Source organism: Podarcis gaigeae (assembly GCF_964106915.1).
Source record: "Podarcis gaigeae genome assembly, chromosome: Z".
NCBI classification, from domain to species: Eukaryota; Metazoa; Chordata; class Lepidosauria; order Squamata; family Lacertidae; genus Podarcis; species Podarcis gaigeae.
The window spans coordinates 30,091,712-30,108,382 of NC_139691.1; the positions used below are offsets into that span (position 1 = coordinate 30,091,712).

Here is a 16,671-nt window from a genome sequence, read left to right on the forward strand (position 1 = left end):
TGAGCGACACTGCATTGATGCCAACATCAGTTTGCAGCTTTTATGGCATTTGACAAGCTTCTTCTGAGTCAAAGAGAGCATCCAGTATTATCAGTAAGATAGGCCCCTTTGCTTAATTGCTAGAATTAGGCAAATGTAGTAAACATTTACTTACAGCCATCCCTTTGGTCTACTACAGAAATGCTTTCTATCTGGGTGCATCACAGCTGTTAACGAAACCATCCACCTTTTTAAGAGGGATCATTAATAATACAATGCTTCATATTTAAGGAATATGGGCGTGTATGTTAGATATTAGTGCAATAGTTTCCCCTTTTATAAAGACCTTAAGAGAAAATGTTTTGTTTTAGAAAAAGAAAATGTGGCCATTTTCATCTGTCAAACACCAGAGGCCACATATCTACAAATCTCCCCGCCCTCACACATAAATGCAAGTGCCCCAGCCAATCCAGCCCATCTGTGCTAAAAAGTTCAGAGACTTAAATATGCTGTCAATAGATTTGGTTGTAGGCATAATTTTGCCCTGGTTTACACTCAGCGCAGTGCTACTGCTGTGCTCTGCTGTGTGCTGTCTTAAGTTCCCGAATCCATACCAAGAGCAAATCATTTCCATGTGCTTTATTTTTTAATTTGGTTTCATCCTCTTAACAATCTGTTATTTTGCTTCCCCACTTCCCCAGAGAGATGTGAGGAAAAGAACACTTGAAGCAGCTACCATTAATAATACAACAGGAGTGAGCATTCAAATCTGCTGAGCCAATGTTTTTCAGATGAATTGCCGATGAAGGTTTTCTTTTCTTCTTTTTCTTCTTTTTTTTTGGGGGGGGGGGCAGCTGCACATGTGTTAAGTACTTGCGCCAAGTCCTTGATGCACATGGGGGCTCTTGCACCACTGTTGCTCCAAGAAAATGGCCTTGAGTTGGAATTCCAGAGAACTCCTTCAAGGAATGCTGCATTTAGTTTGGATTCTTGAAGCAGGAAGGAGCAGTCTTCATGTGTTTTGGACTCAGGGCTGGCTCACCCATTAATGGGCTGAAGCTTTGCGCACTAGAATCTTGTGTGGTGGGGTGGTGACCTCCTGGGCACCCCTCCTGCACCCGTCACCAGGGTTGCAATGCAGTGACTTCTGGTGAGATTTCAAGAGATCTCATTGAGGTTTTGGCATCTTCCTGTTTCAGGTTTGGGTCAGCAAACTTAGGTGGAGCTGAAATGGGAAGTGGTATGGTTTGTGGAAAACATTTGCTGCTATCTCAATGTTTCTTTCAGGGGTGGCTGCAAAAGAGAGTGAGAAGGTTTGCCATTCAGAGTAATTGTGGTCACTGTATGTATGTTCAGCATGGAAGTGCCATTTAATGTAGTAAGTGCCTCCACACAGGTGATCCCAGTGGTCCTAGCCTCTCATTCATGCTCTCATTTGGAGCCTGCTCAGCATGTGAACTGGGCCTTACAATACTAGCAATTGCAAAGGATGGACTAGATGGCAAGGAAAGGGACCAGTGGGTTGTACAATGTGTTCAGGGGAACAAGTGGGACCTGTAACAAAACACTGAAGTGAGGAAGGCTCCTATTCAAAGTTCCAGTCCTTTTCTAGCAAGCTCCATTCCACCCCCATCCCCCCAGTTTTCTCTTTTGTTTTCTACCCATCCAATACTCACATACTCAGACTATCCTGGGGATAGTTCAGTCAGCAGGGCATGAGACTCTTAATCTCAAGTTCAAGCCCCATGTTGGACAAACAATTTCTGCATTGCAGGGAGTTCGACAAGATGAGCTTGTGGCTATTCCAATTCTATGATTCTATGAATATCAACATTCTGCAACCACAACTATGTTCACTCCTCAGTCACCTGTTTGGGGAGGTAAACCCTTTGGGGTGTTTTATTTTTTTGGGGGGGGGGGATACTGCTGCAAACCATGTAGTCCTCCCAAGCCTGATAATATCTCCTCCTTCTGTGTAAATGGTGCCATTTTTGTTACATAAAGATCCCCAGTTTAGATCAGGTCCACCCAGAGTGATCTACAGCTGTCAAAGGGAGTAGTGGAGAGGAGGGCGAAGAAGACATGCAAGCAGCTCTGAGAGCATCTCCCCCCTCCCAATTGCATGTTTAATTTGGGTTTGGATGTATTTTGTTACTGTGGTCCTAGTGCAGAGCCCCAGGCAGTAGGCTGAAGTAAAATTGCAAGCCTCATTTCTACCTAAGCTCTTAGAAAGAGCTTGCATTCAACCTGATCTCGCGCAAAGGCCTTGCTGCTGCTTCCTGTGGGATTTTTAAGCATTTTGCTTGAGCTTGGTTATGTGTTCCCTTTTAGGAAAAGCATTATATCTGTATTTTAATATGTCATTAAGAGGTACAGAAGAAGACAATGGAGCATTTTATATACCTTTAATGCAGATAAAATTTAGTCTGATAAGAGAACTTTATTACAAACTTTAAACTTGCGGAAGCCTAGCTTCATTGCACTTAATGACCAAATGAATTTTGTTTTGCCTTCTTCTTCTTCTTCTTCTTCTTCTTCTTCTTCTTCTTCCTTCTTCTTCTTCTTCTTCTTCTTCTTCTTCTTCTTCTTCTTCTTCTTTACTGTACTACAGACTACTGTGTCTGAGTGCATTTTTGTTTTGTGGGGGTTTTTTGCCCTGATGCTTTTTGCCACAACAACTTGCTCTTTACTGCTGAAAACAATTCCACAGAAAATCTGAATTGCTGTTTGTTCCACATTAGCGGGTTTTTGCAGGGAAAGCGCTGGGATCAAAGAAAAAAAAGGGGGGGGGCTTCTATCTGGCACTTTAATGTGAGGACCTCTGCCTAGAAAGCATGGGGTGAGCCCTCTGTGTATACTGTATTTATAAGCTGTGGAATAGGCTTCTTAATTCATATTTGGATTATTGGAAATTTTAGTGTCAAAGCATAGAAATAACATTCATTTTCGCATCATACACAAACCAAACAATTTAACAATGCCAACACAAAGCAGGCCTCTTTTTTCTGAATGACTCATTTACAAATCAGGTAAAATACTTTCTGTTTACTCAAGTGACACAAAACTCAGAAAGTTGGTCTTGCATTTCACATATCAAGTGTCACTCTAGATACATGTTTCTGTAATAAAATTACAGAGGCAGTGCTAATTTTAATCAAAGTTACACTCTTGCAGTGTGCTTTTAATTATGGTTTTAATTAATGAACTGTTGCTGTGTAATTGTATGTACATCATTTATGGTAAAGACTGAAGCATGCCTAAAACAATGAGGCGTTTATCCAGTGGTCTTTAAAAAGAAGAATAAAAAATCCTGTGGTACTATTTTTAATTAAATATGTCTGAAAGTAATTGCTAGGGGCTATAGGAACCAGTACATTTTGCTGCAATAGATTATGTCTGCTGATAGAAACACATAATAATTGCAATTAGTCATGGAGATGTGAGCCACCAGCAAATGTCACCGAAATCCAACAATGATGGATCTGTCCACCCTTATGGAAGCACACTCTTCAAACACCAAATGAATGCACACTCATGTGCAGAGGTGTGGGGAGCAGGCATGCTTCTTCTTGTCCCAACACCCCACCAGTCTCCATGTGTTGATCAGGGTATATTGACCCCTGGATCCAGCAGAGATCCGATCATGAAGTCAGAGGCTTCCAGGGCACCAGAGCTGGGTTAAGTTTAGCACTCAACTCTACTATTGGACCATGCCTATTCTTGGACTACCTCACCAAACTTGACCTCAGTTTCTCCTTAAGACTCTGCATATCCAAATTACTCAACTGCTTCTAGGCCAAGCGAAAATATCAGGAGACCAGGAAAAGCAGGTTTCCTGATCATATGGAGAACACAACTGGGCATACAGAGGTTCATTTTAGACCTTTCCATGAACACTGTGGGATATCTGCAATCCTGCTCCCCAAACCCCACCACCACCGCTCACCCACATATCGACTACAAGATATCAACATGGCTCCAGTCAAAGCTGTTTGGATACAGTGCCACTTTTAAGTCTGTAGTTATATTCCCATGTGTTTTAACAACCTTTCCATCACCCTAGACTACTCCCAAGAACCACACTTAGCACTCCAGCTAACTAAAGTTCTTCGCAAGAAGCCTTGGCACTTGGAAGAAGCTTAATACATCTATATACTAGATGGCTTTGGGGAAGAATTAAACAAATTCATGGATGCTGAGACTCTCAGTGGCTACTAGCCTCAATGGCTGTGTTCCACCTGCACAAAGAGGTAGTAAGCCTCTGAAACTAGTTGCTAGAAATCACAAATCAGGAGGGTGCAATTGCACTCAGGTCCTGCATGATTTGTTTTTGTTCTTGTTCTGCTTTATGATAAAATATGTATTTGTGTTTTTAACATGGTTGTAAGTAACTTGGACACCTTTGGGGAACAAGCAACTGAAAAGTCACTATAAATAATAACAACAAAACAATGTTAGCCACAGTGAGCTGATGATGCTGGACTAGATGGTCCTTTGGCCTCATCCACGAGCTCTTCTTATACTCTTATCTTATTTTTGCAGTTTGTGCATTTACAGTGAATCTGCTTGAAATGGACTTTGATGTGAAGATGAATAGCCACAACACTTTTGGCTTTTTGGAGGTTCTTTATGATTATGTTCTGAATATGACTTAATACATTTCCAGACTTTGTTAATAATGTGATCAAGGGGAAAATGCTAATGAACTTGGGCATCAAGAATGCTTGGACAGTAACTATCTCGCTGATATCTCATTTATTTTACCAATGCGGTGAGATGATCTTTCTGCCGGTGAGCTGCTTACGAGTGAATTCTAAACATTTCAATCATAATACAATTTAGTACTCTGTTTTCTCACTAATTACCTGTTTCTTTAGCTTTCCACTCTTCTGTACAGAGCTATAAAAGCCAAGCTCCCATTTTGAAATGAGTAATTGTGTTTCATTCATGACAAATCAGGAGAGCTCTCAACATTGTTTGAGAGAATTTCCTACCAGGAAAGTTTTTACATAATTTCATTCTAACTATAACAGGAATCTTTTCTCTCTCTCTTTTTCTTTCGGGAAGTTAATTAGAATCTGTCCAGGGAATGATTTAGAATGAATTCTGTGGTTGACAGTGTGTGCACATTACACAAGTCACATCATACTAATGACTTTCAGTACACTTGCAGTGAAAACAATTGCTGTTTTGATATTTTAATTATAAGCTTTTATACTGCGCAAAGTGATATTACTAAAATGCTCTGCATTAATTTTCTTATTTTTAAAAAGAGCTTACAGGAAAGAATAGTTAACATATGTACCCTTTCTTATTAGATGCCAGGCAAAAACATTTCTCTTCTCCCAGGCCTTTGCTTAATTAAACAATCTATGGCCTTTTAAACTGTGTTTGCGGGGGCGGGGCGTGGAGTTATTGTTTTTTTAGTTACTATGCTATGCATTTGTGTGTTTTTATATTGTAAACTGCCCTGTGATCCTTGGATGAAGGCCGGTATAGAAATTTTAACAACAGCAATCTATCTGCTCCCTTACACAAGGACTTTATGTGGGTTGAGCCTTGCTGCCACAAAGCTGAGAGCTGGGTACCAGCACTGAAATCACAGGAAGTTCCCCCCTCTCTGTATCAAAGAACAAGAGAACGTAATAGAACACTGAGCCAGGAACTCCATTTCCCATCTGCCCCCTCTGCTGGGATCTTTCCCCTTTCCCAGCAGTTCTACCTCTGAGTAGGAAAGTTTGTTTGAGAAGCAAACTGAGGCTCAGGAGCTTGGATGGAAGAAAACTTTGACTCAGGTTGATCTATTGCTCTTTTGGAATCTCCATTTAGAGCTTTTGAAAAGCTGGACTGAAAGCTGTTCAAAACTATGACCACAGGTAAGCTTACTACTTTTTTGTAAAATACCAAGTTTTTGGAGGGCCAGTTGGAGTGGGTAGGTAAGGTTGCCCCATCTTCAGGACTGACCTAGAGTCTCCAGGTTTGCCTGTCTTCCTGGTACAGGTGGCAGGTGAGGGGCTTGAATATACAGGTGAATGTGTGCCATTTAACAACAACAACAACAACAGTAATAACAACGGCTGCAGCCAACTGCAAATTATTATCTAGGCTCTCTGTGTAGGGATGGGGCTCATAGGAACATCCCTTTAGCTAAGGTTTGTGTCTTAATTTTCAGCTAGTGACATAGTTGCTCATTTTTTATACTTCTTGTTTTTTTTGTTTGAATGATTTGCTCTCAGCAGTTACTGTCATTGCTTAATGTGTCGTGCTTAATGACATCACCAGGGGCCACCCCTAAGTTTCAGGTTTGGACCCTGGAAACTCAAGAGTTTGGGATGCTCTTGACCTGGTAACCCTGAGTGTGTGGGTTGCGACAGGAGAGGCTGGCCCCTCTACTAAACTGACAATATCAAGACAAATTAAAGGCTCACGTCAGGGAGTTTTTAAAAGCATTATTTTTTTACTTTCCTGCTTTGTATGGATCTTTCTCATTATTCCCCAAATAAATCACTTCTTTGCATTTTAAATCACTCTTGGCAACATTATTGTTCCAGGAATATTGCAGTTTGTTGTATGGGGGAGGCAAAATTCATAGACAGGACCTCAGTTAAAATGTTCTGGCAAGGAAATGAAAAGCGTGGGCATATTTATTAGGCCATAACCATCCTGCCTGTATGTTTGCATGCTCAAGTCCTTGACCAACAGTGTAATGCTAACCATGTATATTCAGAAGTAAATCCTGTTGAATTCAATGAGACTTACTTCCAGGTAAGCAGGGTTAGGGACTGCAGCCTAAATGCATGTGAGCGAAGTTGATATGTGGTATTTAGCTTCTTGGTTCACTTTTCTTGATGGATCTACTGTTCTGTGTTTGTTTTGACTCAGTTTTCTGTCAGTGATTCACTGCCCATGGAACTAATTTTATTCTCACCAGTGTACTCTGTAAAATGGATGTGAACTCTTTCTCTGCAAGGCCTACAAGCAGTGGCAGATATTGGGTTCTCAAATTTCAGCGTCACTCAAATTTGATGCCCCCTCTTTCATTCTACATCATAGCTGTGGCACCTCCAAGGCTCCGTGCCCAGTGTGACTGAACAAGTCACATCCCCCTAAATCTACCTGAGCCTACAAGTCCAAGAGATCTCCAGAACACCAGGGTGTCTCTTATCTCCATACACCACCTGATGAACTCCACTGAGCTTGGGACCCTTGTCATCATGAAATTCTTTTTGTATTTATTCCAACAACTTAACTGGCCAGAAATGCTTCTGATTTCTGTAGTGTAGTGTAGTGTAGTGTAGTGTAGTGTAGTGTAGTGTAGTGTAGTGCTGGTCCCAACCCTCCTTCCTCCCCCTCATTGATTCAACACTGGGGTGTATCTCCCACCCCCCAACTTCCTCATGTTGCTCTTCTACTCTGCTGGGTACTGCTTCTTTGAGGCTAAGATTGTTAGCTGCCCTGTTTTTGGGTGCCTTTGCTTTCAGCCTTCTGTTGCTTGCCCTCGCTTTCTCCTGCTTTCTCTCTACATTTTCCCTCCCTGGGACCAGCAGTTGGCATGCCACTAGCCCCACCTTTTATCTTCTGGCTGGTTGGGCATCTCTGCATTCTCTGTGACATTGCCCTACCCAGGTGCTTCTGGTGCATTTGGCTTGCATTCTGGGCAGAGATTTAACAGAAATGTCATGGCGTCATCCGACACGGAGTCATACATCTATCAATCATGTATTCTGTACTGTGTGCTTGAAGTTTACTTGCTAGTTCCGCAGGCCCAAAAAGTTCCAGATTTAACAACATGTGTGTTATATGTTTTGTGAGTTAATGTGTAACCTTGTGGATAATTTTGTGTGTGTTTGAGTTGTTGTATACACGTTTCTACCATACTTCTTGTGGTACATTGTACTAGTCTTAATTGTGATAGAAGGATAATGGATTCTCATACCTGAGTGGGCCAGTTTCCCTCACTTTCTAATTTTCCATCTTCTACAGTAGTACCTCAGGTTAAGAACTTAATTCTTTCTGGGGGTCCGTTCTTAACCTGAAACTGTTCTTAACCTGAAGACCACTTTAGCTAATGGGGCCTCCCGCTATCGTCACGCTGCCACTGGACAATTTCTGTTCTCATCCTGAAGCAAAGTTCTTAACCCGAGATACTATTTCTGGGTTAGTGGAGTCTGTAACCTGAAGCGTCTGTAATCTGAAGTGTATGTAACCCGAGGTACCACTGTATTTGTTTTTTCTTTCTTTAAAAAGTCCTCTTGAAATTGAGCATTTTAGTGCAAGTTTGCCTAAAGGTTTTGCAAAGCAATTTTCTCTCAACACAATGTATTTTTGTAATGTATTTTACTGATGCACAGTTGGCTTGCAACTTGTGCAGGGATTACCTTTTTTTGGGAGGTGGGTTTCCACATAAAACTGAAATCCCATTTAGTCAGAACATCGCTAAAGCACCCCGTCTGACCATCCCTACGTTTATGAAGCTGGTGTGCCAAGAGGACATTGCCCCTTACACAAACCTGAGAGCTTTAAAGCCCTGTGCCTTATATGTGTTTGATTTGTGTATTTACAGCTGGTTGGCTGCCAAGTGCACAAAGCTGTGATCGTGCAAGTTCAATGCACATATATCATGAGTCAACCAAGCATTTCTTATGGATACTTTACAATATGAATTTTTATACACAATTTTGTACACAGCAAAATTCAGAGAAGTGTGAATTTTGAAAGATGTTTCGGTTCCCTTATTATTTTCAGAAAGTGTCAATTAGGTAGGCTTGCCTTTAAATGCAAACCTGGCCCTACCTTCTTTCTGAATTAGAATTGTGTTGTGTTCCTCTTCAGAGGCCTCAGAGTCTTGGAAATAAGAATCTGGAGTAAGAGTATACTTTAAAGATGAACGGTTTAATTTTTGAGTTCCTTCCTTGCTTAGAGCTACACGCAGAGTGATGTTCTTTCTTCCAGAATTCCTCTTACTTCTGTCTGTTTGCTGTAAATCCTGTGGTGAACGAGTCTACGCATAGCTCAGAGCATTCCGATATCCTGGTCTGTATCAAGGAATGGGTCTGTCACAAACACTACATATTCCATCCCTGATTTTGTTTCACTCCAAATATATGCCACAGGCCTGAAAAATCTATTTCTACAAATATGCATTACTCTAAAAATGATTAGTTGCATCCTGACATCAGTTGCATCTGGTGAGCATACTTTTTGTTAACTGGAACTGAGAAAGGATCACCTAAGTCGATCTAAAGCAGGGCAAGAAATGTTAATGGTCTTATGCTCTCAGAAGAAAGTAAACTTGCTATCTAAATCTTTTTTGATCATTTAACTCATAAGTTCACAAAGAGAGCAAGCAATAAGTCATTCAAGTAGGCTATACCTATTTAAATACCAAGTGATTCATAATTTTTCATAATGAATGACTTTTTGTTTGGGTTATGCAAACAGTTGATAATTTCTCTTCTTAATTTTGGTAGCTAATGCTTGCAGAAACTACAATGATACATAATTTTGTTATGTCATAAAGTAAATTTATCTGTCAGCTGAACTGACACTCATAGTTAGGAATGAATTCATAATAATTAAATACTACAACATGGGTAGGCAAACTAAGGCCCGGGGACCGGATCCGGCCCAATCATCTTCTAAATCCAGCCCACAGATGGTCCGGGAATCAGTGTGTTTTTACATGAGTAGAATTTGTGCTTTTATTTAAAATGCATCTCTGGGTTATTTGTGGAGCATAGGAAGTCGTTCATTCCCCCTCCCCCAAAAAATATTGTCCAGCCCCCCACAAGGTCTGAGGGACAGTTTGCTGACCCCTGTACTACATGATAAACCAGGAGTAGCCCACATGGTGTCTTCCAGATGTTTTGGACTACAACTCCCATCATCTCTGGCTATTGACCATGCTGGCTGGGACCATTGGAAGTTGTAACCCACAACATTTGGGGGTGTGCGCCAAGTTGTCAACCCCTGTAATAAACTATATAATGCATTTATTTGTTGATATATGTGCTTAAATACGTTGTGCTTTCTACTGATTGCATATGGGGAAAGGGAGGCAGGACCCCAGCACTGTGTTGCAGAAGGAACATTGCCTTGTGATGGTCCCTTAGGCCAGACAGAAATACCCAAGGGGCCACATGTCACCCTTGGGCTTGAGGCTCTTACCCCTGATGTAGGTCAGCATGTAGTTACAGCCTTAAAGCATTAGTAAGAAGGAATGCCCATTTTGTTTCAAGGCTTATGTTGAATGTGAATCAAAGCACACAGAAACAGTGAGTGTAGATGTGAGTTTGCAAAAGATTCTGCTTCTGGGGTTTTTTTCCCCCAACCCCTACCTCTTGCTTCCTTAGAAAACCAAGCAGATTTATCTCCTTGCTTGCTGGATAGCTTTGACTCATAAAAATTTGTCACTCAGAGTCTGCAAACAAAAAACCAGAGCATGCAAATACTCGGAAGAGATCTTCACAGGGAGTTGAAATGGGTTTTTTTGTGGGGGGCAGTAGTCTTTACAAGAAACTTTGCCTCATATTATTAATGATTTCTGTTGCTGCCAGAGTCTCCCTGATGGCATCAAAAGCTTGATTATTCCATTAATATGTCTTCAGACTGTTTTCCTCCTCTGGTCCTATGGGGTTTCTTGTTGGGTGTTGCCACACACACACAGCCCGAATCTTTGCTTGTTATCAGATGTGATTCTAATAACGAGATATATATAGTCTTATGCAAATGCCTGATAAATGCTTAACCATTATCAAGGCAAACTCAAAGCCTTACTGAAATGGGGATCGCCTCTAATGTGTGCAGTGGGTGGAGCCAGAACCAATAATAGGTGGAGCCAACAAATTATACTCTTGTCCCTTTGCTCCCCTTGTTGAGTTCTACAGAGGCTGAGCTGGTAGGCCGAGCCAACTCTCAGAACTGGTTGTAAACAACGCCAGCAGGTAGGGGGCAGGCTGAAGGCAGATGAAGGTTTGTGGAGCAGTGTCCCATATGCCCAGATAGATCAGCCTGAATTGAACATGCATATCACTCAGATATTCTGTAGTCCAATAATTTTTATTCAGCCATTGTTATTATTAGCAGGGCAATTATGATACATATTGACTACATTTATGTTTGGTCTTTCTTCCCAGGAGCTCAAGGTAGCATCTGTGGTTGGCTTGATTGTTTGATCACTTGTTTGCCACCCTGGGGCTCCTTTGGGATGACAGTTGGGATATAAATTTGATACACAATAAAGAAATTTGGCAAAAAAAAAAATGCCATTGGGTTTTCTCTCTGAAATATTCTTAACCTCATAACAAAAAAGGTGTTGTTTCTGTTTTTGCAAAAAAAAGAAAGGAGTGCCCCCTTTTTTGCAAATAAATAGGGGTGCTTATTTGGCAATCCTAGAAGCCTCTGTGCCATGATGGGGGGAAATAATAAATAAGGAGGGGTGGGGGACAGAAATCTACGGAAACGGAAACAGTCAATGATAACTATCCAGAGATACTTCCGTGGTGAGGCCCCATGATCACCCTGTTCCCTGAGGATGAAATAATCAGACAGTACACCGTATGTTGGATTTATGTGATCAAATAAGGCCACAACTTTATTGGTTATAGATGTGTAGGTTTTGGCCATAGGCACTGGGATAAGCTACTGTGTCTCTCTGCAAGCCAGTCTGCTGGCACTGTCTCTAAAGGTGAAGCCAACTGACAGGGAAACACACTATGACCTACGTTAAATTGGGGCATCCCCCAAGTGGTTCCTGTTGGAGGAGAGGCTGCCCCTAGTCCCTGCCTGGGTGTTGGACAGGAGCCATTTCTTCCGGATCCTTTTAACAGGATACATTTACCCGTGGAGGAGCAGGCAGAAGCTACAACCTCCCTCCCATTCAAGTTCTAGGCTTACCCAGTGCCTATCCGCCTTACAAAGTTGTGACAATTGCTATGAGGTAGGTGAAAAACAGCAGGTGAAAAACAGCAGGGATGCAGGTGGCGCTGTGGGTTAAAGCCTCAGCGCCTAGGACTTGCCGATTGAAAGGTCGGCGGTTCGAATCCCTGCGGCGGGGTGCGCTCCCGCTGCTCGGTCCCAGCGCCTGCCAACCTAGCAGTTCGAAAGCACCTCCGGGTGCAAGTAGATAAATAGGGACCGCTTACCAGCGGGAAGGTAAACGGCGTTTCCGTGTGCGGCTCTGGCTCGCCAGAGCAGCGATGTCATGCTGGCCACGTGACCCGGAAGTGTCTCCGGACAGCGCTGGCCCCTGGCCTCTTAAGTGAGATGGGCGCACAACCCCAGAGTCTGTCAAGACTGGCCCGTACGGGCAGGGGTACCTTTACCTTTACCTTTAGGTGAAAAACCAAATAGCCAGTGCCAGTTTGCCAAATGGGGAAAATTCTAGCCTCGCCCAAAAATATGGTGACCAACGTAGTCCATAGCAAGGCTGTACCAATAGCAAAAAACCCTGAACTGGGGGAGGGTGGGTGGGGAACAGGTGAAGGAGGAAGAGGCCGAATGGCCTGGCAGGCCACCTTTGATCTTGGTCCTGGACATGAGGCCAAGTGCCACCATTGGTCAGTTTGGAGGCAGGGTACGATCCGGCCAGTTCACGAGAGTGGCTCAGAGCCCGCCTGCAAAGCCGCCCTCCAGAGAAGGGCAAATGGACGTACTTTACAGCAGTGGTTCCCAGTTGGTGGTCCATGGATCCCAGGGGGTCCACGACTCCATTCACACAACAAAATCTTCCATGGAGATATCAAAATTTTCAGAAGTAGGGCATCCATAGCCTGGCTTTTGAAAAACAACAACAGGGGGTCCTCAGTACTTAGCTAATTTGGAACCGCTGCTCTACAGGGTAAAAGACAGAGAGGGATGTATAGCTGCGTGTGAGATGTAATGGGATATAAACAGGAAATTAAGATAAAATGAAGAGGAGGAGCCTGCACCTCATCAGTGGAAACATCCTAAACTGGAAACATCCTAAACTCTGAATATGTTTATGCATGATAGCAATGTGATGAAAACCAAAGCATGCGTGCTGTTCATTGTGACAACATGTAAATGATGCAAATTCTGACAGAAACAACAACATAGCTGTACTGTAATATGACAGGAATATTTGTAAAAATTCTCTTGTGTGTGTACATGATTAACAATTAAGTTTGTAACAGTGGGGCCTTAGGGAGGGACTGCTGCATCAGGTAACAAACCAATGATGTCTTTATCAGGCATCCACACAACTTAGCTGAAAGAGAAATACAGTCGTACCTCGGGTTACAGACGTTTCAGGTTGCGTTTTTTGGGGGGGTTATGGACCGCCAAAACCCGAAAGTACCGGAATGGGTTACTTCCGGGTTTCGGCAGTTGCGCATCTGCAGAAGTGCTAAATCGCGCTATGCACAGAAGCGCCAAATCGCAACCTGTGCGTGCGCAGGTGTGGGTTGCAAACGCTGTGGGTTGCAAACGTGCATCCTACACGGATCACATTTGCAACCCGAGCATCCACTGTACTAAAATGAACATAGACTAATCAATAATAGTCTCCTGTGATGGTGCCCATGCAAATATTGGTCTATGGGAATTGGGAAACATGCCAAAGGGGCATCTTACAGTTTGATAGTTACTTTGAGATTGTTGTGTTTTTAAGACAGAACAATTTCTTCTAACAGGTGCAGGGGATGAATTTACTAGGCAACATAAAGAAATAGTGTGTGTGTGTGTTAGCTTTTAGAATGTGTGCATTTGTGTTTGTGTATAATAAGGCTACTTTCAATCGGCAAGTTATGCTGCTGCTTAATAACTTTAATGTTTCGGGGGGTGGGCTGTTGCCCAAACACTACAGTTTTCCAACCTTGGGCATTTTGCCCACCACTTCTTTGCTATGAAAAACCAAGCTTTTAGCAACAGCAGATAATCAGGTGGTTTGTATAATCCCAAAACATTGCTATAAATATAATTTAAAAACCCATTATTTATTCAATACCCTGTTAAATTCTACCCAGAAATCTTTAGCTGCCCTGCAATTTCACATACTCTTGGCAGTCTTGCCAACATTGGACAGACACAGAAACATTTATTTATGCTATTCTAACAGCTGTAAGCTACCTTACAAAGGATTTCTCCCAAGTGCACGCTAATTATGTTTCTCATCAGACAGACTGTGCACAGCACCACATTTAGGGTTCTTCCAGACTTCCTTGGGTGTGACATTTCTAGGCACGGGTCTGGGCTTTAAAGGTCCACATCCAAGTGTTGTTGTGGTGGAGGTTTTTTTTTTTTTGTCCTGGCGCTTTCCCCATGAAGACTGTTGAATCAGAGCAAATGGCAATCAGGTTTTCTGTGGACTGCCATTTGCTCTGAATCTGTAGTAAATGCAGGTTTCCCTGGTGAAAGTTCTGGGACCAAAAAACCCCACTTGCACACCTCTGCCTAAAACAACAACAACACAAAAACTTTGGATGAGCCCTTAGTCAGAACTAAAGAGTAAGTCAGGGCCATGTGACAAACCAGGAGTTGAGGTCATAGAGCAAACAGGAAATCAAGATAAAAGAGGAAGTCAGGACAGAAGGATGAGTCAGATAGGTTGCAGGATCATAGAGCATGGTAGAAGTCCAGGACTCAAAGCACAACCAAGGATATGGGGAAAGACCAGAGCTCAGGGAGATGTTCAGGCAAAGCTCAGCTAGTGAAGGAAGCCCTTTATACTCCGTCCACCCAGAGAAATCCAATGGTCAGCCTTGATGAGCTGAGTCCATCCAGAAGGTTCATCACCAAGAAGGCTGCTAGTTGCAGTTCAGTAGGTCACCACATGGGGCAGCCATACATAAACTTTAGCAGCTTCCCTGACACAGGTTCAGCAGGTGAAAACACACTTTATTATGGAAAATAACATGTGCATGGCAGAAAAATCTTCACCAAATGCCAGAAAGGAACAAGGGAGGAGGCCAAATGAACATCATGGTGCAAGGTAGTCCACAAGCTGAGTGCAGCCACTAAGAGAGTTATCGGTCTAGCCAGTCATTGCTTCCACCTTAGTTGGGAAACAGAGAAGAGGCTCCGCACCAGATTTTAGAACTTTTAGACAGGCTAATAAGGGAGGAGGAAATGAAATGGCAGGCCTCTGCCTGAGATTCTTAATGGGTGTACTGCTCAACCCAGGCCAGCTTTGTAAAGACTGTATTAGGATTATAGCAACCCATGTATATGAGTTAAAACGGAGTTGGACCCATTTGTCCATTTAGTTCAATGGACAAATGGGTCCAACTGACTGACAGTTGGCTCTTCAGCTTCACCACTGAGTTGTGCCCCTTCCTCGCTTGCCTCAGCTGCTGTGTAATAATAATAAAAGTTAGGTTTATTACCCAGCCTTCACCAGCAGGTCCCAGAGAAGGTTACAGCAATCTAAAATTCACTATTAAAAACAATAAAAACAGATTGCTGTCAGAATTACAAAATAGGGTGTGTCTTGAAAACACACATCTCAGTTGCTAAAGGCCTGGGTAAAGAGGTACGTTTTCAGCCTGTGGTTGAAACTGTAGAATAAAGGTGCCAGATGTATCTGTATGGAGAGGGAATTCCATAACCTAGGAATCGTCTCACAGAACGTACTCTCTGAGCCACTGCCACTCTCAAATGTCTGAGGGCCATGGAGCTAGAACTGGAAGGTGAAAGTGTTTGTATTTATGGTGTTTGGTGTGCTGTGTGAGCCATATAAATTTGTGATGTAATGGCTCTTCTGCACATGGAATCACTTGATGGTGCAGTCAGTAAGTGAAGGATGTGCAATTCTAAGGGTACTGTGTTCAGGATCAGCTCCAGTTTTAGGGGCCTGTTGAAGAACACTCTCTCTGCTGGCCTTCTCCTGTACCTGTGAGCCTCAGGGGGCTTATGGGTGAATGCAGTGTTGCATTCACTACCAGGTGTGTTGGGGTTGCAATTTATATTTCCTGCAATGTACAGCATTGCATGAAGGCCTAATAGGAAATTGTGAGCAGAGAAGCTTGAGGAATCCGTTGCTGAACTTTATGCACGTCCAGACCATTGTGTGGATCAGAATTTTGGCATACAGATCAGTCTTGGAAACGGAGCCAAAACTTTGGGAGAGATGCAATGCCATGATGTTGCCTCTCTCTCAGGGACCTTTTCTGGAAGAGAAGAACCATGAGGCAGCTGAAATGGATGGACAGGGATAGGGGAGAAATGCAAAACCAAAGTGGAACAGGAACAGATACAGATTAATCCATCTGTAACTGTAAGCCCCAGTGGACATTGCTGCCCTTTATATATCCCACAATGCTCCAGGGCTACACTGTGTCAAGGGCATTGTGGGACATTAAAATGGTAGCTGTCAGGGCAGGTGTCAGAGCCACAGTTAGTCCTGGAATCTGTGCAGCTGCCTTAGGAGTGCTGTGTGCTGCCAATGACCAAGCAAAAAATTAATCCAGTTAGTGTTCATGAAGATATGAATCAGCCCCAAGAAAAGCACTTATAAGTGCCAGAATGTCTGATTTTTACCTTTTATCATCTTGACTTAGAGTATTAGAAATGAGATGATGAGTTTAAAGTAAGTGTGTTTGAGAGAGTGTGGGAGTAAATAAGAGGCTGCTTGACTCGACAATGTTGATGACTCTTAAAAAAGAATTTCCAGTAGTCATGCTTTCTATTCTGCATCTCCTCTCAGATTTGAGTGGGCTTTAAAAAAAAAGGCTA

At 42.7% G+C, this 16,671-nt stretch overlaps 1 protein-coding gene across 2 annotated transcripts in view; it reads left to right on the forward strand.

Annotated features, from left to right (window-relative positions):
* LOC310836607 (connector enhancer of kinase suppressor of ras 2-like) overlaps nucleotides 1-16,671 on the forward strand; it is a 310,451-nt gene that overhangs the window by 62,848 nt on the left and 230,932 nt on the right. The window contains exon 1 of one of the 2 annotated variants that reach the window (XM_083722108.1): nucleotides 5,707-5,855. The exons of the other annotated variant lie outside the window; for it this stretch is intronic. Coding sequence (XP_083578234.1) covers nucleotides 5,846-5,855 — 10 coding nt within the window. The 5' untranslated portion in view covers nucleotides 5,707-5,845. Of the gene's footprint in view, nucleotides 1-5,706; nucleotides 5,856-16,671 lie in introns of those variants that run through there. 2 annotated transcript variants of the gene reach the window in all.